The following is a 27,413-nucleotide window of genomic DNA, read 5'->3' on the forward strand; positions in this document are numbered from 1 at the left end:
CACAGTACATTGACTCGTATCTCCGACATAAACCCTTTAATTCAGCTATATTATGGATGCATTCCCATTAGGATTCCATGATATGCCATCCAAATGGCAATAGTTTTAATGAGCGAATACTTTGGTAATATAATAAATATCATAACTATGCTAGGTTCTGTATTACATGCTGTTCATACTGTTCAATGATTATTGTCAGCCATCAGTAGTAATTCGTAAGACGCGGAGCCAATCTTTCTCGGGGATAAACAGCCACTGAGGATAATTAGTGAGTGAAGTTGTTGTGAACTACTCTCTCCATGTCTGAGTGTGTGTGTGTGTGTGTGTGTGTGTGTGTGTGTGTGTGTGTGTGTGTGTGTGTGTGTGTTTTGTTTGTCTTAGGGCGAGTCCATACGTGCTCTCGAACTATATTGGCAACACTGCAGGCAACATGTTCGGGAACATGTTTGCAGCAGTATTTGGACATATGTATGCAAACATGTTTCAGTACAGCTTCGAACACTTGCCGGAGAGGCGATGGGATAAGTGTTTCCATACCAGGCAGCTGAGACATCATCATGATGTTGCCAACATGATCTGGACGTTGCTGTTCCCAACATGTTTGTAGCGTGTTCGTTACTATGTTGCTTACATGTTGCCAGCACTCGCTCGAGCACACTTGTGGACGCACTCTTACTGTGTCAGTCTGTGTGTGTGTGTGTGTGTGTGTGTGTGTGTGTGTGTGTGTGTGTGTGTGTGTGTGTGTGTGTGTGTGTGTGTGTGTGTGTGTGTGTGTGTGTGTGTGTGTGTGTGTGTGTGTGTGTGTGTGTGTGTGAGTCAGTTGGTTGGGTGGTTGGAGTTGATGAGGTTGAGTTGGTGGGTGTGGTAGTTCGATGCATCGACAGCGTGGGTGGACAGTGGTAATGGTGGAGAGAGGGGAAGGGGGACAGTTCTTGGGTGTGGTGTGTGGAGTTCTTTTGGGTGGGTTGTAGGGGTCAGTAGGTTAGTCAGTGGATGCATTTGGTGGGCTGGGTGGGTAGGTGGCTGGATATGTGGGTGGTCGGGGAGGGGTCGGTAAGTTAGGTTAGGATAAAATGAGTTTGATGGATAAGTCGGGTTCAAATGGGTGAATGGGATGGCAGAGTGAGTGGGGTTGGGTAAGAAGGGTGGCTGGGTCGGTGGGAGGAGTGGGTGGACAGGATGGGCAGATGGGTAGGGTGAGATGGGTGGGGAGTCTTCAGGGAGAGGTGGAAAGGTTGTATGGATGGATGAGATGGATTGTATTGTTGGGTGAGCTGGGTGGGTGAATTCGTGAGTGGAGAGGGTGGGTGGTATGGGTCTGTGGGCAAGATAGGTTGTTGAGATGTGTGGACAGTGAGTTGCCACGGTGAGTGGGCACCGTTGGTCGCCAGGGTGGCTGAGACGATTGCGTGGTCTGGATGATCTAAATGGGTAGCTGGGTTGGGTGGCTGGCTGGGTTCAGGGTGGAGAAGTGAATAAGTGAATGTGTTGAGTGGCATTTTGGGGTGAGCTTAGTGTATGACATTCGTGGGTTAGCAGGGTGGATAGCAGGGGTCGGGTGGGAGGCCGGGATGAGGTCGGTGGGTTGTGTTGGATGGGTAGATTGGGTAGGTGGATAAGTAGGTGGGTGCATATTTGGCTGTCCTGATGACAAGGCAGGCGAGAGACATGTGGCCAAATAACTTTTAACTGTTACTTGATTTTAGTCAATCGCTTAGAAAACATTGGATAAATATTTGGAAGCCAAGCTCTATAAATTAGGGTGATTGTACTGTAAACTGCTAAAACTCCGCTATAACCATTTCTCATGGAACTGAAGATGGATCTATGCGCTTGATAAGACACCTAGTAGTAAGATAAATGAATGTTACATTACATGCTGCAAGGCGTGAGAGTGAGCAAAGCTTCATATCTCCGATCCATCAGTGTTTTGGTGGGGGAAAGGAGGGGGAGTTCTGGGGGGTAGACGTGTGCGATAACCTGACCTCTTGTGGCAGATTACCCTGTATCACGATTTTCTGTCTGGAACTGTACACCCTGCGGCAAAAGTTCTGTCGCCTCGCCCGCCTCACCGAGACCCGCGATATCCATAGACTCGAGAATGTTAGGTGTAGAGAACGTGCATATTTCTGCCAACAGATGGCACACTGTGAGGTGTGTGGTGGTGAGGGTGGAGGAGGAGGAGGGAGAGGAGGGGTTGGAGCTGTTTGGGGGAATATAGGGGGACTGAGGAATGAGTGGAATATTGTGAAGTTTGATCTTTATCAAATACATTTTATTTTTCAGTGAATAGGTGCTCATCACTTAACACATGTGGAAGCATCCCCGGATGTAATGTCTGCATTCACGTAATTAAATGTCGGTGAAGTTAATACAATTCTATTGTTTGCAGCTTACTAATGTATGGGTTGGTTGCATATTTATATCGATAAGTGTTTTTAGTAACAGAAGTTTTGTTTACCTTCATAATTATCATACTCAATATAGACACATATGTAATTCACAGAAGTAGTAATAACGACCTTGATCATAATAAACATTATTATAATTCCGTACATTTATTTACAGTATATAAATGTATAGACAAATCCCAGGAGAAGCATAACGTTTGGAGAAGAATACAGTATAACCGATCGCGGCAAATCGTGGTTATATTCCCTACTGAAGAGTAAATAATCCAGTGATAAGAAATAATACTGATTCATTACACCAGTATCTAATGTAAATAAACAGTAATGTATAGGGTACAACACACTCGTTATTACGAAGACCAGCCACCACAGGTAATACTGATTTATTTTACCAGTATGTAATGTAAATACACAGTCATAACACACTCCTCAGTAGGATGACCAGCCACCACAGTAAATATTAATGTAAAATACCAGCATATAATGTAAATAAATAGTCATATATTGAGTACTGCACAAACCTTAGTAGGATGACCAGCCACCATCAGCATCATACACCTCATGTATACGTTTTGGCACACACTGAACAAGATCCCGGCATATGTTAGGACGAAGTTTTAATGATTCTCAGACTTCAAAGGCTTTCGTTCCGATTGTTTGGCTGTTTCGTTGTTTGCCTATGTCCCAGTCACGAACCATAATTAACCATAGGTTCTCTGTGGGATTAAGGTCGCATCACTTTGCTGGCCAGTTTATTACTTCTATTTCAGGATGCTGTACTAACCATTCTCCAACCACATTGCTGGTATGGATCTGGCTCTTATCGTGCACTAGAACGATAGGGTGTGGGTGGGGAATAGCCATCCGTCTCACTGTAGGCACGAGGACATCCTCCAATACTTTAACATAATCATTGCCTGTGATCTTCATGACAACTTTATTAACTCCCCTCGACCCTCAGCCCAATTCAACCCGCAGAAATTAACACCCATTCGTCCTCTCTTGGCTCTCTCCTGAATATTTACTTGATGATACCTGGTATTCCCCCTCCTCCAGCAGTGCCGTGCTCGTGAAGATGACATATTTCCAAAAGGAGTGATCCATATATAGATATTCATGCACAAATCCAAGGCAACAATCCTTTTGTTGTTGTGTTAATAATTATTGGCGGGACTACGACAATGAAAATTTGCCTCGTGGATCCGCCGCCTTGTTGTACTAGGATGGCAAGGAAGCTCAAGGTTACGGGTGTGGTGAACTGCCGATGTTAATGGCTGGTTTTCCACTGCGTTGAGGAGACGGGCATCATCGTCAGGTGTAGTTACCCATGCCTTTCCGCTCCTCGGTTTGGTTTTCAGTGATCTCTCCCCCCGAAACCGTTTATCCACCTCTGAACGGGCTTTTGTGATACACCAGTAGTAGCTGCAATAACTCTCGTGGGCATATAATTTTCACACAGTCCAGTGATTCGCCCCCGTTCAGAGATGACTTGCATAGAGTTCGCTCTCCCTGTAGCCATGCCTATGAGCAGGTAATCACAAATAGCATTCATATTTTGATGGGTATGTGCTCTTCACAGAAAGAGAAAAAATTACATAACACATTATTCTACCTCTTAATTACTCTCTAGGCACGTATACGTATAATACGTAAAAATATATATATTTCGATATATTTAGGTGACATGAAAACTAATCCACCACTGTGGGTTTCAAGAGACCATATACTGTAGTACGGCTAGAGTAAGAGAGGTTGAGCACCACCCCACCTCTTAGGTAACGTGGTATCAGCGAGACGCAAAGTTGTGACGTCCTGATCACCAGTCGAACAACCAAACCACCAGGCTACGCTCGCCTGCAGATATTACTTGAATAAATCTAAACTACATCAATATAATATGTGAAAAACAGTAGTACTGAGTTACATAAAGAATATAAGTAGTATAGTTTGCATATACAAAAGCATTATAGACAGAGTTTATATAACATGTCTTACGTGTTAGGATGCTGAGATAAAACTCCGTGTGGAAGTTCGCCAACACATCACTTACTTCTGGCCATTGAGTTGGCCTATATCCAATACCTTTAACAAGCCACCTCACCATGATTCTTTGCTCTAACCACTGATTTAATGGTTGTTTCGCGTATCTAAGGCGACCATATCAGCAAATCACTTGTTGACTGATGCACTATCAGAAATTACATGATAAGGTAAACCCATAGGGGCACTTTATCATCAGTTTATTACTTGAGAGAGAGAGGTTTAATGTATGGTATTGTGTGGGTGTATTCGAAAACTGCCATTTTTTTTTATGTATGGTGGTTTGATCATGGTATCTTCCATGTGTTACAAACGTGACAGATTACCACGTAGTTATATTTTAGGTTCATTAAAAAATTTTAAAATTATACGAAGTTGATGGTAATTTATGGAAATTACCTTCAAATAAATTGTCCCCTCCTTCACCCACCTTCACACCCTCAACAGCTCCAACCCCTCCTCTCCCCATCCCCTTCTACATTCACTACCACACACCTCACAGTGTGCCATCTGTTGGCAGAAATATGCACATTGTTTACACCTAGCAATCTCGAGTCTATGGGTACCGCGTGTCTCAGTAAAGCGGTCGAGGTGACAGGACTTTTGACGCCGGGTGTACTTCTACCAGATTTTCAATGGTTTTATCTTCGGGCTATTGGCAACAGTTATTTTCATATCTATCATCTGATTTCTCTCATATAATTTAGTGGTCAGATAGATTATACTCTTGTTGCAACTAGTCATCATATTTCAAATATTTATCAATATAGTTTTTTACTGACATGACGGGAGGGGGATGCTGACATCGATGAAAAGACATCACGGTGAATGACACTGCAAGAATTTGTCATTAGTATTAAAATCACTGTACATCAATTTACTAATATATTTATGACACATTAGTTGTTATAAAGCTGAAAGCTTAACAAGAAGTATGAATTTCATGTGAAGCTTGTGGCCAGTACTAGTGAAGTGCATGGTCAGAGTTGGTGATGATGGTGGTGTGTGTGTCACGAGTGTCCACCTGGCCCTTCTCTCTCCACTTGGCCCCACCACACGTCTGCTCCATCACCAGCACCACAACAGCCACTTTGAATCCACACCCCAACACCACGAACATGCCCTGGAAATAAGCAACATGACATATAATGCTGTGACCTTTTTCTTTATCAACCAACCTACAACATTCAGTTCACACCATTAAACTAAATCCTACCAAATGATAAAGTGAAATGTTTAACCCAAGGCGTCCCGACGACATATGGATACGTCACCATGTTTTGTCATGCTGACACCCAACGACGTACCCATACATTTTACAATTGCAAGGTCCGTCATTTGCACATTTTTCACATCTCGCTCGTGATTTTTGGTACGTAGGGGAGGGACAACTTCCACAACCCGCCATCAGGCGGGGACACTCCCTAACCCTGCATGACCTGTGCGCTCCCTTGTCTCGGTCACTCACCTGTTAGCAGTGACCCTGAATAGACATGGCATGCCGAGGTCTCTCTGATGCTGAAATTCAAGCCACCCTGGATGCCTTCACAGGTGACAGCAATTCCCTACTTGATGACGACGTGGCGGACAAGGATTATGTGCTTCCCAAGGACAACACAAGCAGCAGTGGTGATTAAGTACCGTCTCCAAGGAAGCAGCGACACATGACCTATTGTGAGGCTATAGAAGGCCAGCCTGGACCCCAAACACGTGCACACACCTCTCTCCAGCCCCGAGAGGAAAGGGAGTGCGAGGACGAGGGCGAGGACGAGGACGGAGCCGTGAGACATGGTGCTACCTCGTGGCTCGGGAGAGAAAGGATTTCGCCGCAGGGAGCTGAAGGAGTGACGAGGAGGAGAATCAGATATGGGCCTAGTGCTTTGTATGGGGAAGGCGGGAGTAGTATGGTGGTAGTGAGTGGTAAAAGCGAAAGTGATGTGGAGGGAGTGAGCAGTGAAACTGAAAATCGTGGTGTGAGGGAGGCAGCACGAGCACTTGGTGTGAGGCAACGAGGAGGTGAGGAGGAGCCGCTCCCTAGCACATCTTTTGCCCCACTATATTCCCACGCTTCCTCCCCACAGCCTCATGATGTGGGGAAAGGAAGGAAAGGGAAGGGAAAGGGAAAAGGAAAAGGGAGAGGGAAAAGGAAAAGGGAGAGGGAAGAGGAGCACGAGTGGGGAAGGGCGCCGCTCTCCACCTCTTCAACCTCCCCCACCACCCTCTCCTCCCCACTCCGATGAAGGTGACGATGGGGACGAGGCTGGAGACGGTAGTGTGTAGTGGGACTGGGTAGATGGAAGTAATTCACTCCCATCATTCACCCCTTCACTGAGGAGGGGCAGTCTGGCTGCACAGCTCCAGGAATCCATGCCGGCTCCACCAGGGTGGATTTCTTCCACTTGTTCTTTGGGGAGGAGTTTGTGGAGTGGATTGTGGAACAGACTAACACATTTGCAAGCAGCCAGCGCCGTGAAAGCGAGCGTGAAGGTAGGAGAAGCAGCCACTCACTCCAGTATGATTATCCATTTACCATAAATGAGATGTTTATCTTTCTAGCCCTGGTTCTTTTGATGGGTATTGTATGGAAAAAGCAAATTCCGGCATACTAGTCTACGGACCCTATAACCAGCACACCTTTCTTTGGGAATCGATTTTAGCCACCTCCATTTTTATAATGCCGACGATCCTGCCAAAGCTAATAACACAGATACAGTGAAGAGAATAAGGCTGGTATTTGATAACCTGCTGGAAAAGTTCTGCTCATCCTTCTACCCTTATTGAGAATTTGTCATAGACAAGAGTCTCGTGTTATGGAGAGGCAGTATTTTTCGCCAGTACATACCCAGCAGGAGACACCATTTTGGGTTCAAGATCTTTGTTACGTGTGACTGTAAGACTGGTTATGTGCAAGACACAGTCTTGTACACTGGCGCACAAACAGACATAATAGAAGATCGAAGTATTGGACTCTCATGGGCCATTGTAAAGACAATGATAGAGGAGTACCTTCATCGTGGTCACATGCTGTACCTGGAAAAATGGTATGCTAGTCCACTTCTCGCATGGTACCTACACCTGCACAACACCGGAGTCTTTGGTACAGTAAAGAGAAACCGTTGGCATATGGTCAAGGTTGGGAGGGAACTTGACAAGAATGAGGTGTTTTTTTTATCAAGGCAAATAACATCCTTGCCACCCTGTGGAACCACAACAGGAAAGTTTCCCTCCTATCGACGGTACACTGCCCCCTCATGCACCGCACAGACTCCGTGGATTACTGCAGCGAGAGGAGGCGCCACGTCTGGAAACCGGAGTCGGTACAGGACTACAATATCAACATGAGGCAAGTGAATCACTCTGACTCCATGATTTCCAGTGTGGAGTGTGCCAGGACCACGATGAAGTGGTACAAAAAGCTCTTCTTCCACTTGCTTGATATCACATCCAGAACTGCCACTACCTCCATGCCTTGACAATGGGAACCTCAGAGACCTTCGAGGGGTTTGTGAGGGAGCTGTCCCGCGAAATCATTGCGAAATATGCAGAGGACAGGCCCCACCACCGCCACCACCCCGCACAGACTCCCCTATGCCTCACCCCATGCCACTTCCCCAGCACCATACCTCCTCAACCGAACCGCCCTAGACCCCAGCAGTGGTGTCACGTCTGTAGTAGTTCCCGAATGAGAGAAACCACTCAAAGAAAAGACACGAGGTACGAGTGTGTGGACTGCAACATTGGCGTGAGCATTGAGCCTTGCTTCAAAGAGTACCACACGTTAGTGCATTACTGATACTGTGTGTGCTTGTGATATGACGCTCTAAGTGCTGTAAATATGCGATAATCTGATGCTCACTATAATGGTAAGGTCTGTAAGTAAGTGATAACAGTAATATTGGGTGAAAACTGGTATAGTGTAAGTGGAAAAGTGTAATATAATTGGAAAAATAAAATGTAAATTGAAACAGTAGTCATAGCGAGTTTGCTCACTATGTAAATATGCGATAATCTGATGCTCACTCTTATAGTAAGGCCTGTAAATATGTGATAAGAGTTACAGAAAGTGGAAACGGGTGTAATGTTAGTGGATAAGTATAACGTAAGTGGAAAAATAGAATGTAAGTTGAAACAACAGGCATAGCTGGTGCGCTCACTATGTAAAGATGCGCTGATATTACACTAAATATAATCGTAAGGCCTGTAAATATGCGATAACAGCTATATATAGTGGATGCAAGTATAATGTTAGTGGAAAAGTATTATGTCAGTTGAAAAAATGAAATGTATGTTGAAACAACAGTCATAGCGAGTGCGTTCACTATGTAACTATATGCTAACATTATGCTAATACAATCGTAAGGGCTGTAATATGTGATAACAATTATATAAAGCGGAAACTGGTATAATGTTGTTCGAAAAGTATTATGCAAGTTGAAAAAATGAAATGTATGTTGAAACAACACTGTTAGCGAATCATCACTGACCAATTGGGACGATTTTGCTAGGCCTGCCCAATGGAACAATGCTTATTTCACCTTTATTTTTGTATAAAAACCAATACACTCTTGTACTACATGTTTTTTTGTTTGTAATAAATAAATTTCTACATATTCTGAATGGTTTCCCGTACTAAGCCCTACCATAGGAAACATGACAGCCTTAGAGCACCTCCATAGAACACGGTACCAGGTGTATGGAAGGTATACCTGTGTAGGCCACTTATGGACCCGGGTGACCCCTTTCTTGGTGAATTTCCATTGTTTCTCACCAAAAGTGGAGGTTTGATCCAAAAAATTTTTTTCCCCAAATCTGCCGGGATTGGGGGGGGGGGGGGGGGGGGGGGGGGCAGTGGTGGAAAATCTGCTGGGGACACGGTGGGTTAAAGCAAATGATTAATAACATTCTTTGTAGTCTTACATCCAAGATATAACACAAGTTTCCAAACATGCATGGAAGTTAGAAAGTAAAATCTAAGAAACTAGTGGTTTTCCAGGCCATCCAAGAAGTCCATGGCAGGACCTACCCACAAGTTGCTGAGAGAGAAGGCAGAGGAGACGGTGATGATCCTGGGAGGGTTGTTGCAGGTGCTGGAGTTGGGATGTGAGAATTTATGCCATTTATCATAAATGCCAGATTCAACTAGTCTATAAGCCCTGTGAGAAAAATAAAACTGTTTTAAGTATTATGTTCGACACACCATTAAGTCTGTGTCCTGCTAAATACACCCCGTGTTCGTTTCGATTGTGATATAAATATAAAGCATTTTCATTTTCTTATGCATAAGAACCAACACACATGACCAATGTTTTCTGTATCATTTAGTTGCTGACAAACTGTTCAATACTTACAGCTGATTTAACCTTGGCATAAATGGGCTGTTCTTCTGAGCCAGCATGCCTAGAGGAATGTTGAGGTAACTGCTCCGGGACATGTAAAAATCACACGTACCTGTCAAGATAATGTTGATACATTGACAGGGCAATTATTCTTTTAATTACAATAAGGGAATCTTTCTTCCAAAAACTTCCAAAATGACATTTATCAAACGCTACAGCAGTGATTCATATTTATAATCCTTTTGCATTAACAGAGTTGAAGGAGCCCATCTCCCCACTGACATGAGATATGCTACATCTCATAGTAGAGGTTACTTGAATAATATGACCATAAATAATTCTAGTGAACATGATAACAACATAGTAACCTGTGAGAGAAAAGCTCAATGGCAGAACATGATTATACATGATGTCCTTATCAAACACAACATGACTGCCATCGAGCACAATGGTCTCCAGGGTTTTGGGTAATTCTGAGAACGATCTGTAAGCCACTCGTTCTGTGTCCATCAGGTTCCCCAGCTCGCGGAGTGGACCCGACTTGGCCGTCTGAAATGCAGAAGGCTGTCAGTAATACAGTAATACTCAGCTGTACTCAAAGATTTCGATTACATAAATTGCTGAAACTTTGGAAAAATAACTGACTTCATAGGTCATAGTAGTTGTGAACCTTTACCAGATAATTATTTGTATGGCATACTGTGAAGGTAACTGGTGATTAGGACTGACAAGTCAACTGTTCGGAACAGGGTGCACCTGTAAATTAATTGTTTCCTTTAAAGGTATTGAAGGACTTTGAAGGACTTTAAAAAACTGTTTTGCCAATTGTTTCCTTATTTGAAGAATGGTCTTAAACGTATGGTATTCTGTTATCAATGAAAAATGTGAGAAACTTATTGAATGATACATGAGTGATTAGACACTAATCCATGTAGTAGTGATTTGTCTATATATAACTTGGGTAGCATTTATTGACAACCTTAAAATTCTTAGGAAGTAACTATATAATGATAGAGTAAACCCTTCCCTTACCATACCCTGCTACACCGGATACAGGATTTAATGAACACTTGAAGGTCTCTGGAAGGACAGATGTGCATACCGGATTTCGCCATTAGGTAAGTGGAAAAAAAACACACAGACCTTCCAGAAAACTTTGGCCTACTAGATTAAACCGGATCGCTTCCCGTGCTGGGGGTGGGTAAGAATGAAGTTAGCAACGCTGGGATAGGTTTTTCCCACCTGGTTGGGCGAATCATGAAGTGCTATGACACAGGTGTGAATATGGGCCAAGTTAGTGTATAATGGGTATAGTTTTCATTTTTAGTGCTTGAATATGCAATTTTAGTCCTATATTTTCAATAACGTACTTCAGCTCCTTCTCTAGGGGGGACTATTGGATTTTGCAGATTATCATCTTTGTCGGATTAATCTTACCCTCACCTGATCAAGTAAAAATTGAGTGTACTATACATGATTTAAAATTAGATCACAAGAACAATTGCTCACTTTAAGATAGTGAATGATCAAAGTGTTCTGAACAAGAATTATCCCAACATCAGAGTTATCAAGAACGTCCTCAAGTCTCTGGTAGGGTTGGTCGATGTATCTGACTGCCAGGAGGGACATGAGATTGCCGACGTAGCTTTGTGTCAGCACCACCATCATCAGCATCCACACCCCCAGCATCACACGATCCCACCACCACCGACTTTTAGTTCTCTTTATATCTGTTATGTCAAAAGGGAATTTATTATTACATAACAGAGATCTCGATAGCAGTTGATGGTCTGCCATATTTAAAAATGACAGCCTTTTTCCTGTAAGTTTATAAAACACTTGATAAAATTCATCTTTATCAAACTGAGTATTATAAACCAAAACAAGTGGCCTTTTTCCATGCCTACTGTAGATGAAATGACCTACTTCGAATGTTACAAGTGCACTAACATACTTGAACCATGTATTTTCGTTACGTTAAACATCTTAAGTTAACTTTAACTCCCACAAGTTAATGCCAAATCACTGACAGCTTCAAAAGGCTAAACTAGTTACCTTCCTGTAGGAGAACGCGCACACAGTTAAAGGTGTCGGCATCTATGCTGCCTGGTTCTTGTGTGTGGGCAGGAAAACAGAAAGGCAGGAACAGCATCACTGAGCACACAGCCAACAATGCTATTAACAAAGTTGCCCAAACCACTGGTGCAAGAGGCACAAAGAAACACCACGGGTCCGGCTTAGGATGACCACGAGCAGCTAGAACATGGTACGCACCCATGAAAATATATGCGGAGTATTCCGCCCACTGGCTTCTGGTGAATTCCAGGGAAAATGGTCCAGGAGTGAACTCCACTTCCTGCAATGTTTTGTAGAGGTAAATAAATTCAAGAAGTGAAGAATACCTGCCAGGAGATACCATCAAGAATTCTAATCTCTACCAATTCGTAACCCTCCCTATGGTTTGACTTTACTTTTCCGACCCCATACCTTCCACGTGAAGATAAGCCTCATAGAAATACTAAATGCTAGTTTAACAGCTTCCAGTCTACAAAGTAATGTAGAACAGAAGTAGCTAAAATGTTTATTATTTTGTGTATATCATGGTTAGCAAGTGTGACTGTTTGGGTAGGTTGGAGTTTTGCTTGGGAATATGTTATACTGCGTTTACGCTAGGATTGGACGATATGATACACCAAGCTTTATCTACAATGGTCATGGAAATTTCCAATAGTAGAGACATACGTATGAATGAGTGAGGCAGTTGCTACCACGATACAGCCCCGGGAGAGACCACTGAGCAACACCCTTCCCTTTTAGACAACTAGGAGGCGATTGACAGGACCACACCGATTCACTCACGGGAGCTCCACAGCCTCATCAGAGCTGCCAGACAACATTCAAACTACTCTTTGTAATTTCTGGATACAACAGTACAGTATATCAGTCAGAGCTCGCCACTAAAAGACCACTTCATATAATGTCAATACACGATATTGAGGTGAAGGTTGAGAGTATAGTGGAGACAGGTTTCCGAAGAAGCATACCTTAATCGCCATCATGGTGTCCTTAGTGTTGACTGAAATATCTAAAAAAAAGGAATTTGTTCACGAGGCGTAGGTTCCTTCATTGATGAACATATTGTGTTTCATACAAATGTGTATTAATATATAAATGAGTGAATAATTCGTAAATTGTTTTACAAATTTCCATAGCAGGATGTAATGCAAGGAAACTGGCTTGGCTGACTTGTTGTGAACATCAGTTAAGTTTCTTAATGGAGGAAGCAGTTCTTTCAAGAAGCACTAGACAGAAGGCTGGCTTATCATTTGAATCTTGTCCTTGTTATACCAGATGATTTTATTAAATTTATGAAAGACTAATCAAAAACTTTATATAGTACATTAGTCGTGGTAACTCACCTCATATGTAATGAGTCCCAGCATGCCAGACAATGTCCCATCACTCTTCTGCAGACCCCAACTTTTGTCAGGGGCTCTCAAGTATGTGTACCTGTCAGAGTTTAGAAAGCAGTTACAACAAAATATTTGATTTACCATTAGCTCCTCGTTGCATACTGTCCTTAAATCAAACTATCTTGTATGCTATAAGTGAATTTGAAGACTATCAGAACACCTCCTTTGCGATTTCTTCTGAACACAACACCTTAAATTCTCACTGTATGTTATTAATGCAAACTACGTTCATATAAAAATTAATATACATGACACAAAAGAATGCTAAGCTGTGATTTGCAAAATAATTGAGTATGGAAGAAGTGCTATGAAGTCTTTAATGACATCCAAGAAAACAGCCGTGTATATAAGAATGTGTGTAACCTTAAGCTCACGTAAAGTTCATGGCCGTGGACAGTATTTCCATGACATACTCCGCTATACCCGTAAAAGTAAGTCGCTTGCCGCCAGGTTTCTTCGGGTCGTCCACCATGACCGCCGACTGCGAAGGGAACTCCTCGGCTGTCACCATCACATGAGGTCGGTGGGGGAACCTGCAGCAAGAGGTTGTGGTCTGACGCGGCCATGGACTATCCTCACAATAAATTGGACATACCTTCCACAAACTAAGCACCTTCTAACGAAACAGGTACAGTGAAAAGGTCAGTGGCATTTCGTCTTGCGTTCTAATGTTCAATTTATGTAAGGTATATTATAGATGCATTGTTCTCCATTATACCAGAAGACTGCATCCACACTCTCGTCATGTAAAAAATGATAAAAGTGGATGTATGTGGATTAACAGAAAGTTAATGGAGAGGTGAGAGTGTTAGAGATTGGGAGTATGGATGGGGTACATGTGCAAGAGTAGGTGAGAATGAGAGGGGAAAAGAAGGAGAGTGTATTGTTGCGAGTAACAGATGGAAGGAGAATAGAAGAGAGTATGGGTCAGTTGGCTCAAGGATTGTATGGGTAAGACTGAAAGTTGGACTACAAAGTTGGGCGATTGTGTGCGTGTATGTGCCAATGCAAGATCGTGCAAGCAAAGTGGGAGAAGAGTTCTGGACAAATGTTGAAGTGTGCATGGAAAAGTTTGAAAGGAAAGAGAGAGTATTTTTGGTTGGAGATATGAATGGAAAAGTAGGGAATGTGAAGGTGGATGGAGTAGTTGGTAACTGGGGTGTGCCTGCAGAGATGGATGAGAATGGCAGTGCTTTAGTGGCCATTTGTGCCGGGAGGGGGTTGGTGATAGCTAATCCCCTTTTCAGGCACAAAATGATCCACAGGTATACGTGGCAAGTGATGAGAAGGGTGGATGGTGAACTGAATGAACGGAAGGCAATGATTAGGCATATGTGGTTGACAGGATGAGGTGTATAGTGGATGCAAGATTATGTAGAGGATGGGGGAGTGGACTCTCTGACCACCACCAAGTGGTGGTCAGAATCAGTGTCCAAACGAAGTGGAGAAATAGAGGAAGGGAAGGACAGGAGGACGTAGCTCATACAAGGAGTGTGGAAAACTTACAAGAGGATGAAAAAAGGGCAAAATATAAGAGGGAAGTGGAGAAGCCATTGGGTAAAATATGGATTGGAGCAGATGAGGGACGTGGAAGTCTGTGCAAGACAATCGCGGAAGAAATCTGTGCAGCATGTGGGGTGGTGTGTGGGGTGAAGAAAAGACGAAAGGGGGTGAAGGGAACAGCATGGTGAAATGAAGAGGTGAGAGAGGCTGTGGCACAAAAGAAGAGAGCATATAATGAGTGGATGAGAAACAGGGGCGTGGAAGAAGTTGGGAGATGGAAGAGAGAGTTGTATGTAGAGAGGATGTGAGAGGTGAAAAGATTAGTATGAGAGAGTAAGAAGAGAATGGATGAGGAATTTGAAAGGAAATTGATTGTCAAGTGGAGGGAATGGAAGAAAATGGTCTAGAAAGAGGTAAAGAGAGTTAGACAGGGTGCCAAAGGAGTTGGCTGGGGAGTGAAAAATAAAAATGGAAACTTACTAATGGAGAAGGGAGAAAAAGTGAGGAGATGGAGAGAACACTTTAACGAACTGCTGAACATAGAGAATGAAAGTAATGAGAGTATAAGTGGCTGGGGAATGGCCGGGAGACGGAGGGATGTGAGAAGAGAGGAAGAAATCAGTAGGATGGAAGTTGTGGAAGCAATGAAGAAAGTCAAAATGGGGAAAGCCTCAGGAATTGATGGAGTGTGTGGTGAAATGCTGGAGCATGAGGGAGAGATAGTAGTAGAATGGATGTGGAAGATGTGCAGATCGGCCTGGGAGGAAGGTAGGGTCCCGGATGATTGGAAGTCAGGTATAATTATTCCCCTGTACTAAGGGAAAGGGGAATGAGAAGAGTGTCGTAATCATAGGGGCATTTGCCCTCTTAGTGTTATAGGAAAAGTATATGGTAGGATACTTATTGACAGAGTTAGGGAAACAACAGAAAAATTAGCTGGAGAATAACAAAGAGGTTTTAAGAAGGGATGAGGTTATGTAGATCAGATACTCATTCTTAGATCTTTAGTGGAAAAATTTCTAGAGAAGGGAAAGAGGTTATATGCGGCCTTCATGGATTTGGAGAAAGTATATGACAGGGTGGATAAACAAGGATTGTGGAAAGTATTAACAATATATGGAGTTGATGGGACGTCGCTGAATGCCGTGATGAGTATATATGAGGGTGCAAAGACTGCATTGCGTGTGGATATGAACTGAGTGAAATTTCCTATTTGAAGATTCGATTGAAACAGGGATGTACCATGTCTCCATTGTTGTTCATTCTGTATATGGATGGGGTTATAAAAGAGATACAAGGTAGGGCAGTGGATGTTGGAGCGGCCCTAATGAGAGAGGGCAGTGTTTGGAAACTCTCTGTACTGTTGTTTGCAGATGATACTATGTTGTTAAGTTAAGACGAAGGGGAGCTGCAAGGCTCAGTGGATGAGTTTGTAAGAGTATGTAAGAAAAGGAAGCTAAAGGTGAATGTATGGATGAGTAATGTTATGGTCTCCAAGAGATGAAGTCAGTGAATGTACAGTGAGGTTGGATGATGAGAAAATGGAAAATGCGAGTGTGTTTAAGTACTTGGGTAGTGTGATGAGTAAGGATGGAAGTTTAGAGGGCGAAGTGCTTGAAAAGGTACAACAAGGAAGAAAGGCTGCTGGTTCCTTGAAAGCAGTGATAAGAAACTGGGAAATGACCATGGAAGTGAAAAAGTTACTACATGACAGTATTGTGATACCAACTCTAACGTATGGCAGTGAAGCTTGGACCTTGTTGGAGCGACACAAGTCAAGAGCGAAAGCTGTGGAAATGAGTTATTTGAGAGGAGCATGTGGAGTCACATGGAGAGACAGACTGACAAATGAGGAAGTGAAGGATCGTTGTGGTGTGGATGTGGATGTTATAGGAAGCGTTAGGAGAAACACACAGAGGTGATTTGGCCATGTGGAAAGGATGGAGAGTGAGAGACTAATGAGGAGAGTGTATGTGAGTGAGGTGGAGGGAGGGAAAGGGAGGGAGCGACCAATGATGAGATGGAGGGATGGAGTGGAGAGGTATATGAGAGAGGGGTGTGTGAGCTGGGAGCATGGTAGTGAAATGGCAAGGGACAGGGTGACATGGAGGCAATTTGTTTGTGGCCATCCCTTATGGGATCAAGACGTCTGGCAATAGATAGACGTACTGTTTTAAGGATCATCGAGAATTACACACAAGAGCTTACCGTAAAAATTTATTTGGGAAAAGATTTGGTGGGTAGGCTAAACTTAGACTTTGGTCAGTAGTCCACGATGCTACCTGTAATGGCCGAGTTTCTGGATCAGTGAAGGGTAGCCATGACAGCACTCGGGTCCTGTTGATAAGAATATGAAATGATAAGAAAATACAGCCAATGTATCAAACTAAGGAATATCTCTTCTTATGAGTGTTCTTGTTCATAGATATTATTCACTACCTGAGGACTGGTGATGCATCATCGACAACAGCGAGTAGAGCATTAGTGCGTGATAGAGTCTTGTGAAGATGGTGGAGGGTGTGGAGGCGATGAAGTGGGAGGCGAGTGAATGCGAGCAGCCTCACTGTGTGCACAGACAGGAGGTGCTTCTTGAAGGAGGACTCAGCGAAAGCAGAGAGGAAGGTTGGGTCCTCGCTCGCTACCATCACCGTCACCCACCGTGACACTTCTCGAAGCTAATGACAACAAAAAGTGATCGACACACCGTTCCAGTTTTAAGCTCATTACTCCAAATAGGTATGCTTTAAATCTGTTATTGCAATTACACACACACACACACACACACACACACACACACACACACACACACACACACACACAAATCCCCTCAGTCCACCTCTCAAAGCTATTTTACCGACCTTGACATGCTGCAGCCACATACCCGTTGAGCAGTGGCGATAGCCTGGGAGAATTTTTCATGGGTCATGTTGGTATTTTGTTCATTATTTGTCACCCCAAACACTCCGACTCCCCACGGAGCTTGTAAGTTAGTTAGATCCTGAAATAGAAAGCATGCGTGATAATGGTTTGTGCCCATTTAAAGCCACTGACTCCAGTGAAAGTAAAGCATGTAACAGTGAATGGATCCTGAATTTGACTATTATTCTATGTAGAGGCGATTATTGCAGGTTCCTATCCTGGAAGACATCTTCCACAATTGTCTTCATGTAGCTTGGAGCTTTGCATTTCCATAGTAGCACTTACATAGGTCTGTTACATTCACCTACTAAGCAGGCTTGAGATTCAGTTTGTTCTTCAAATCAGTGCAAGAAAACGAGTGAGATATTAATTACAATATATCGTTAGGACAGATCTTATTTTTACTATGCAAGTATATTCTCATCTAAATTCCTTAATCCATGTTAGGAATGCCCAAATTTTGCTTTATGATAACACTGACGCACTGGCATCATTGAGAACGTCCATGGAGAGTCGTCTGTCATCAGGATGAGGGAGGAGCGGGAACACTGCTCTGTGGCCAACATGACATCCAGCGCTCGGTGACTTTCCAACGATCCTCGAATTTTATCTGACAAATTCAGAGAAGAATTTATGGTAATTATAGATGTAGAGGACTCAGTAAGACAAGACGGTGCCTGTGTTTAACTGGTGTTCTTAACTGATCTTGAGCCTTAAAAGGATTGTAAATGCTATCCATAATTGTTAGATAATAGCCCGAGGGTGTATCTCCCGAGCTACGACCAGTGGACTATACATCTATGGAGGGCAAAGAGAGATCTTTGGAGAGAGCGATACATCCCTCACCAGAATTATGGTACTCGAACTGACATCCGTATGGTCGTGAAACGCGAGTGCTACCATTGAGGTATTCTAGCCCCAAGAGAAATTCACCGAAGTGCTCCCGTTTCCCAAGAGAATGTTAAAGAACAACTCTGTAATATGTAGAATTATCTATGCTGGTATATTCAAAACACACGACATTCTCTTTTACCCACTGAAATGTTGTCCAACAGACTTCTGAAAGAAGTACATATACTTAAATTAGCAGAGGTTAGGGTATGCATATTATATTTGATTAGCCATTGGATGACAGTGTATTAGGCAGCATAGATGTGGAAAAGCAAACATTATAAAACTGGTATTGCCTGAAACGACGCACTTCTCTTACGCTTAAATATTCCTTATCCTTCATTTTTGACACCGCTCAAGAACATTTTTTAAAAATGGAATATAGGTTAAGAAAATCTTTCTTTTTTTTTTTTTTTTATAAATATGAAATGATTCTTACAGTCCAAATATGACAAGTATTTTAATATTCACACTGAGGTAAGCAAAGGTGAAAATGCTAACATTAACAGTATCATCGATTCCCTTTAATTACACGTAGGGCCAACTTGCCTGAGGTACGAGGCAGGCGGGCGTGAACCAGAAGGCCAGTAACTCCCAGACAAAACCACAATCTCCGTGCAGCAGCCGCCATCACACCACCACAACTTCCAGAGAAGAATTACTGTGTATAAATAGTATTTCTGTTTTCTTTAGTATCTGCATGTTAAGGATCTGCTATTTTAGAAAATATGCGAGAGAAAGTTATGGACAAGATATCCATTGTATACTAAGCGCTGAATTGTTGTATAGTCGATTATACAAGTTGGGTACGAAAACACAGAAACCCACCTATTTTTTACTACTTTTTAAAACAAACATTATTTGTTAAGATGTAGAGAAAGTGCAGATGCAGGAATATATCTGATAAACCTGTCTATTTCATACACGGCCACTTCTCGCTTGGTGTTAGAAAATCTATTTGGTAAGAACTGAAGAAAGAAGTTGGTTTGATGCTACAGCTGAATGAAAGTCACATTGTAGTCTCCTTATTATTTATTTCTATCAGCTTAAGAAAACTCACAGGTAAGTCTAAAGCGTGGTATGTCAAAATTAACATCGAAAATTATGAGTGTGGCAAACCAAATGGAACTAAATACATGGCATCCTTAGCTAACCATGAATGATATATTCGGACCCAACCTTGCAAGAAATCGAAAACACAAGTTTTCAGTAATGTAAGCGGGCTGATTAAATCGTGAAACAATGTACGACAAACACATTATATTGCTGGCATATAAGTACAGCGGTATTTTTTCCAAAGAATAGTATAAACTATAATTATCCAAATTCACGAGTTAACTGTATAATCTTTTAAAGCCTGTTAATATGAGCACAGTTTCTCCTGGTGATGCAATTTACACTGAGATCAACTTAAAGACCTATCAGTCTTTAATAACAGAAGACAAAGTTATTTTCCTTTACATTTTGATACCTTTCTAATGTCTTTTGCTTGAGTGTTCTTACTGTGGGTACATTATTTCCTACAAAGGATAGTGAGGAAACACTTTCTCTACCCATTACTGTTTTCCTGCATTATGAGGTTCACGTTAGGGTAACAGTCTGTCTGATTAATTCTGTTCATAGGGTTATTTCAGAACATTAGAAGTTTGCAAAAATTACTATGCATAGGAATAATATTTCTACCAAAGTGTGAATCACTCTGCAATTGTGTGAAGCTCAGTAATAATTCAGGTTAAGATAGTCAATATATCTACAGTTATCCCGAAACTCTGATTTTACTTCTCTGCGATTCACATCAAATATGCTTATCCCATCAGAGTGGAGTGTTATGGGAGGATAGGTTTTGATACGGTTATGAATGGATTTGCAATGTTCTTCCTTTTTAGGTCTGCCTGTGCGCGGCCTGCTCTCAACGTGTCCCTCCTGCTTCCACCGCCTGAGCCACCTGCAGACAGTGGTGACGCTACACCCGGTTACCCTAGCTATGGCACGAGCTGACAGGCCCACCACCCACATCCAGATAAAGCTGCTGCGTTCTGTCAGGGAGATTGATCGGGACGACCGCTGTACTCCCATGTTCTGAAAATTATTCGACACAACATGGAACCTTACTGCATCGATGACTATATATTTTATTTATAGGGCGATAAGAACTCTGTTAATATTTCTTTCACATAAAATTGTGTTACCACTGAGGGACATCCGCCATTCCGCTTCAAGCAAGTAATCGTGTCTGCTGTGGTATGCGAGATACTGTAGTTTGAGTGTCCGCGAGATGGGAGGTGGAGGGGGAAGGGAAGACATACGACGTCGAATTTTCAGTTAGAAAAATTTTATATATCACAAAATCATGAACTTATTCCAAGCAACAGGCAATATGTAAATTCAATAGATTTACAGTCAGTGGTATAATAGCATAGGAATAATATTTCTACCAAAGTGTGAATCACTCTGCAATTGTGTGAAGCTCAGTACCCCCTGGGGGTAGGTTTATTTTTCAAGAATACTCCCCCAGTATCCCTGCTTGTCGTAAAAGGCGACTAAAAGGGTTGGCGGAGGGTTAGTGCCCCTCCCCGGAAAACTACTAAAAAAACAAACAAGAAGCCTCGGACAAGGACTGACCAAGCGATGACGACCCAGGACCGGACAAAGGACTTGGTAATGGGTACATGGAATGTAAGAGGAGCGAATGATGAGGTGAAAGAGAGAGAGATTGTCCAGGTGCTTGAGGGTGCGAAAGTGGATGTATGTGGAATAACTGAAACAAAATGGAGAGGAGAAAATGTGAGAGAATGGGAGTATGGATGGGGTATGTGTGCAGGAGTAGGTGAGAATGAGAGGGCAAAAGAAGGAGTATGTATAGTTGTGAGTAAAAGATGGAAGAAGAGCATAAGACAGTATGGATCAATTGGGTCAAGGATTGTGTGGGTAGTTGAAAGTTGGAATACAAATGTGGGCGATTGTGTGTGTGTATGCGCCAACGCAAGATTGTGCTAGAAGAGTGAGAGAAGAGTTCTGGACAAATGTAGAAGTGTGCATGGAAAAGTTTGGAAGGAATGAGAGAATGTTTTTGATCGGTGATATGAATGGTAAAGTTGGGAATGTGAAGGTGGATGGAATAGTTGGTGAGTGGGGTGTGCCTGCTGAGGTAGATAAGAATGGGAGTGCGTTAGTGGACATTTGTGCTGGGAGGGGGTTGGTGATAGCCAATACCCTCTTCAGGCATAAAATGATCCACAGATATACATGGCGAGTGATGAGAAGGGTGGGTGGTGAACTGAATGAAAGGAAGGCATTGATTGATTATGTGTGTGTGGATGAAAGGATGCGAAGATGTGTAATGGATGCAAGAGCTTATAGAGGTTGGGGGAATGGACTTTCTGACCACTACTTGGTGGTGGCCAGAATTAAGATTCAAGTAAGATGGAGGAATAGAAGAAGGGAAAGACGAGAGGAAGGAGTAGTTGCAAGGAGAGTGGAAAGGTTACAAGAGGATGAGAAAAAGGCAGAGTATAAGAGAGAAGTGGAGGAACGATTGGGCAAGTATGAATTGGAGCAGATGGGAGACGTGGAAGGTGTGTGTAGGATATTTAGAGAAGAAATATGTGCAGCATGTGATGTGGTGTGTGGAAGGAAGAGAAGACGGAGGGGGGTGCAAGGAACAGCGTGGTGGACTGAAGAGGTGAGACAGGCTGTGGCACAAAAGAAGAAAGCATACAATGAATGGATGAGAAATAGGGGCGTGGAAGAAGTTGAGAGGCGGAAGAGAGAATTATATGTAGAAAGAAAGGGAGAGGTGAAAGGATTAGTAAGAGAGAGTAAGAAGAGAGTGGATGAGGAATTTGGAAGGAATTTGAGTGTCAAGTGGAGGGACTGTAAGAAAATGTTCTGGAAAGAGGTGAAAAGAGTAAGACAGGGTGGAAGTGAAGTTAGCAGGGGAGTGAAAGATAAAAATGGTAGATTACTAGTGGAGAAGGGAGAAAAAGTTAACAGATTGAGAGAATACTTTAAGGAATTGTTGAACATAGAGGATGGAAGTAATGCGAGTATAAGTGGCTGGGGAATGGCTGGGAGAAGGAGGGAGGTGAGAAGACAGGAAGAAATCAGTAGGATGGAAGTTGTGGAAGCAATGAAGAAAGTAAAACGGGGAAAGCCCCAGGAATTGATGGAGTGCGTGGTGAAATGCTGAAGCATGGGGGAGAGATAGTAGTAGAATGGATGTGGAAGATGTGCAGATTGGCCTGGGAGGAAGGTACACTCCCGGAGGATTGGAAGTCAGGTATAATTATTCCCATGTACAAAGGAAAAGAGGAAAAAGAAGTGTGTGGTAATCATAGGGGCATTTGTCTTCTTAGTATAATAGGAAAAGTGTATGGTAGGATACTTATTGACAGAGTTAGAGAAAGAACAGAGAAATTAGTTGGAGAAGAACAGGGAGGCTTTAGGAAGGGAAGAGGTTGTGTAGATCAGATATTCATTCTTAGATCTTTAGTGGAAAAGTTTCTAGAGAAGGGAAAGAAGTTGTATGCGGCTTTCATGGATTTGGAGAAAGCATATGACAGGGTGGATAGACAAGGATTGTGGAAAGTGTTAAGAATATACGGAGTAGATGGGAAGTTGCTGAATGCTGTGAAGAGTATGTACGATGGTGCGAAGGCTGCAGTGCGTGTGGATGGTGAACTAAGTGAATTTTTCTCTTTGAAAGTTGGGTTGAAACAGGGATGTGTCATGTCTCCATGGTTGTTCAATCTGTAGAATGTGGTAATAAAAGAGGTACAAGGTAGGGTAGTGGATGTTGGAGTGGCCCTGGTGAGTGAGGATAGTGTTTGGAAACTCCCTTTACTGTTGTTTGCAGATGATACTGTGTTGTTGAGTGAAGACGAAGGGGAGCTGCATGGCTTGGTGGATGAGTTTGGGAGAGTGTGTAAGAAACGAAATCTAAAGGTGAATGTAGGGAAGAGTAAAGTGATGGTCTTTGAGAGAGGTGAAGTCAGTGAATGTACAGCGAGGTTGGATGATGAGGAAATGGAAAATGTGAGTACGTTTAAGTACTTGGGTAGTGTGATGAGTAAGGATGGACGGTTGGAGGGTGAAATGCTTGAAAGGGTACAGCAGGGAAGAAAGGTTGCTGGTTCTTTGAAAGCAGTGATAAGAAACAGGGAAGGGCGCATGGAAGTGAAAAAGTTACTACATGACAGTACTGTGATACCAACTCTAACGTATGGAAGTGAAGCTTGGAAGTTGTTGGAAGGACACAAGTCAAGAGTGAGAGCAGTGGAAATGAGTTATTTAAGAGGAGCCTGTGGAGTCTCATGGAGAGACAGGCTGACGAATGAGGATATAAAGGAGTCTTGTGGTGTGGATGTGGATGTGATAGGAAGCGTTATGAAGAACACACTGAGGTGGTTTGGCCTTATAGAGAGGATGGAGGGTGAAAGACTGGCGAAGAGAGTGTATGTGAGTAAGGTGGAGGGGGGAAGAGGGAGGGGGAGGCCGAGGATGAGATGGAGGGATGGGGTGGAGAGGTATATGAGTGAGTTGGGAGCAGGGCAGTGAAATGGCGGGGGACAGGGCGACTTGGAGACGATTTATTTGTGGCCACCCCAAACGGGATTGAGGTGTCTGGCAATAGATAGATAGATAAGTATAATAGCACATGGAGTTTGCTGTATTGATTTCAAATGGTAGTTTGGTAGTAAAGATACTGTAAGTTTCACTCTATCCTACGATAGTGCGTATTCCACTGTGCTATAAAATGCTCAGTCAGAATACTGTACTTGTGCCTTTTTTATTGCACATTCCTTTGACACCACAATCTAAGTTTCTGAAAAATCACTGAGGCAAGCAGAGAAAAATCTGAGTTTCCTTTAGCAGTACCTCATGTGTATGAAGTTTCTCACCATATATACGAGCCAAGCGGTGGTTTCGTAGCTACTTCAGCATTGTGTGTTTTCTCCAGTTATCGATCATGGAATATAAACTTCCTTCCTGGCTGTCCTCTTTAATGATCCGCACCTAATGAACTACTAAGACGACTGGTTTGCATTTATTAAGAAACTAAAAATTATTCGTCAATGTCGAAGTTTCGTAAACGCCAGTAATCTTAGGGAGCTGGAAAATACATTCGTGAATCATTCATCCGATTATGATCAGAGAGGATCTCATTTGGAAAAGTAAGCTTGTAGTGTAAATGCGGTAGAGATTATTAAACCCGACCTACTGCTTATGGTTACTCAACACTGTGTCACATGATTCACGGTCAGGGTGTACAAATGCAGGTGAGATTGGAATGGGACTAACAGCGTGAAGCTGAAGCTGAGCACTGAGTGGACACTGGTCTTTTGTGACCCTTTTATGGCCCCTCTCACCACACCAGCCAGTTAATACCTCCCCCTCCCCTCTCACCACACCAGCCAGTTAATATCTCCCCCTCCCCTCTCACCAAACCAGCCAGTTAATATCTCCCCCTCCTTTTTCATCATGTCAATCAGTGAACACTTTCCCCTCCACTCTCACCACTTCCGCTAGTGCACATCTATCTCACCAATCTATTTCACCAAATTATTATACTCTACAACAGAATCGGCAAAAGATTTTTTTTTCAATCGTTTAAATTTTTGACTGCTTTAGAAATGGTGATCTACGACATAAGCACGACTCCTTCAGTAGCCAATAAGATAAAATAATCATTGTCCGTAATAATTCTTCAAGCAGCGAAATTTGTCATGTTAATATTTGCAGCCACCACTTTAGCAAATCTGTAAATCCATCATATATGTAGCCAGTATTTAGGCTGCTTCTCCCAAAAATATGGGATAGCCGAGACAGGGCGGCGCACTCCTAATTTACTCACCCACAAACACACATTTATTCGTATCTTAGCCCCAAGGAGAAAAGGGACAGATCCTCACCGTACCACACCGCACGAGGGTCAACTGCGCAGTGCAATCGCCAACATCCGCAGCAGGGCCTGACAGCAGAGCTGGTTTACCCCTGCCACATCATAATGGACACATCCCCGTATCCGCACCTGAACTGATCAATTGATCAGACCAAATGCAGGAGAGTATGCCCTAACAGCCGCATCACTATTTATTCATTCACAATTTCTCTCCAGTCATCCCTATCACATGCAGCCACCCTTCATTGCTCTACAGAAATCCCTCTCGCATCTGACGCTCTCTTCACACTGTCCATCCATCCTATTCATGGTCTTCCTCTCAGCCTTACACTTCTCACATCCGATCCAGTTATTTTTTTCACCAGTCGCTCCTCGTCCATTTTCTCCATATGCCCAAACCATCGCAAGACTCTACTCAACTCGATCAGCCATCTCCCGCATAACTTCAGTTCTCCTTCGCACTTCATCATTTCTCGCTCGATCCATACGCGTCACTCTACACAAATTCCTCAGACACCTCTTCTCCACTACATTCAAACTTTTCCTTTTTGCTACACCCATTTTCCATGTTTCAGCCCCATATAAAGCAGTCGATATCACTACATGCTCATACAACCTCCTCTTTACATCCATTCTAAGTAAATGACATCTAAACACTTTTTTCATGCCTCCCAACACCTTTCCTACTTGATTCATTCTAAACTTCACTTCTACATCTATTCTTCCATCCACAGCAACATGTGATCCTAAATACTTAAAACACTCTATCTCCTCAAGCAACTCGCCATTCAAAACTATATTCATCCTCCTACCGTCTACCAACCCTGTACATTTCATCACTTTACTCTCATTTACTCTCAGTTTCCTCCTTTCACACACCATCGAAACTCTACCAATTGCCTCATTCTCTCTCCTGAGTCAGCCACCAGTGCAGTATCATCCACAAACAGCAGCTGATTCAGATTCCACTATCTACCATCAGCATTCACTAGACTCAAAACTCCACCTAACACTCTTGCATTCCCCTCCCTTGCAAAATCATCCATAAAAATGTTTAACAACCAAGGCGACATCACACACCTCTGTCGCAGCCCCACTCTCACGGGAAACCAATCACTCACAGTATTTCCCACTCTTACACACGCTCTGCTATTTTTATAAAAACTGTTCGCTCCGTTGAACAACCTACCATCAAGTCCATACAATTTCAAAACAGTCCATAAAACCTCCGTATCAGTTCTACCATACGCTCTCTAAATCCATGAACGTCCAAAACACGTGCTTACCTTTCGCCAAATAATTTCCACACACCTGTCTCACAGCAAACACCTCTCACAGCAAACACCTCTCACAGCAAACACCTGGTCTACGCATCCCCTCCCTCTCCTTCAGACACACTGCTCATCACCAACCACTCCCTCTGTGCCCTTTTTAACTCTGTTAATTAACACTCTATCATACTGCACACCTTACCTGCAACACTCAACACCTAATCCTAGTACTTTCATATCTATCACCCTTACCTTTATACAATAGAACGACACAAGCACTTGCCCAGTCCATCAACATCATACCGCTCACAAAACAAACATTCAGCAAATTTATTAACCACTCAACAATAGTATCTCCACCACCATTCAGGCATTCCACAGCACACCCATCCATACATGCAGCTTTATAATTACACAGTTATTTAACACAAGTCTCCAAACGCGTACGGAAATTCAGAAGTAAAAAAAAATGTGCTTTTCCAGTCCATTTAAAAAGTCCGTGGCAGGACCTACCCACAGGTTGCTGAGAAAGAAGGCAGAAATGACAGTGACGATCCTGGGATGGTTCTTGCAGGTGTTGCAGTTGGGATGAGAGATCTTCGCCCATTTATTATATATGCCAGATTCCACTAGTGTATAAGCCCTGCATAGAAAAATAAAACTGTTTT

The 27,413-nt window shown here is 42.9% G+C and overlaps 2 protein-coding genes across 2 annotated transcripts; both read right to left on the reverse strand.

The window, feature by feature from the left end:
• Nucleotides 1-9,889: 9,889 nt before the first annotated feature.
• LOC145390946 (uncharacterized) lies at nt 9,890-12,684 on the reverse strand. The gene is made up of 5 exons (XM_080265683.1): nt 12,647-12,684; nt 11,843-12,189; nt 11,297-11,517; nt 10,194-10,336; nt 9,890-9,899 (listed from the first exon to the last, which is right to left on the reverse strand). The coding sequence occupies exons 1-5, from the start codon at nt 12,682-12,684 to the stop codon at nt 9,890-9,892; spliced, it is 759 nt and encodes a 252-aa protein (XP_080121809.1).
• Nucleotides 12,685-16,967: 4,283 nt separating this feature from the next.
• LOC145390948 (uncharacterized) lies at nt 16,968-19,204 on the reverse strand. The gene is made up of 5 exons (XM_080265684.1): nt 19,123-19,204; nt 18,168-18,292; nt 17,645-17,761; nt 17,203-17,438; nt 16,968-17,100 (listed from the first exon to the last, which is right to left on the reverse strand). Exons 1-5 carry the CDS (start codon nt 19,202-19,204, stop codon nt 16,968-16,970), a joined length of 693 nt encoding a protein of 230 aa, XP_080121810.1.
• Between the last annotated feature and the right edge of the window lie 8,209 nt (nt 19,205-27,413).

The sequence above is a fragment of the Coenobita brevimanus genome, chromosome 16 (genome assembly GCF_032717465.1).
Source record: "Coenobita brevimanus isolate Jiangsu-jjx chromosome 16, ASM3271746v2, whole genome shotgun sequence".
Lineage (NCBI taxonomy): Eukaryota > Metazoa > Arthropoda > Malacostraca > Decapoda > Coenobitidae > Coenobita > Coenobita brevimanus.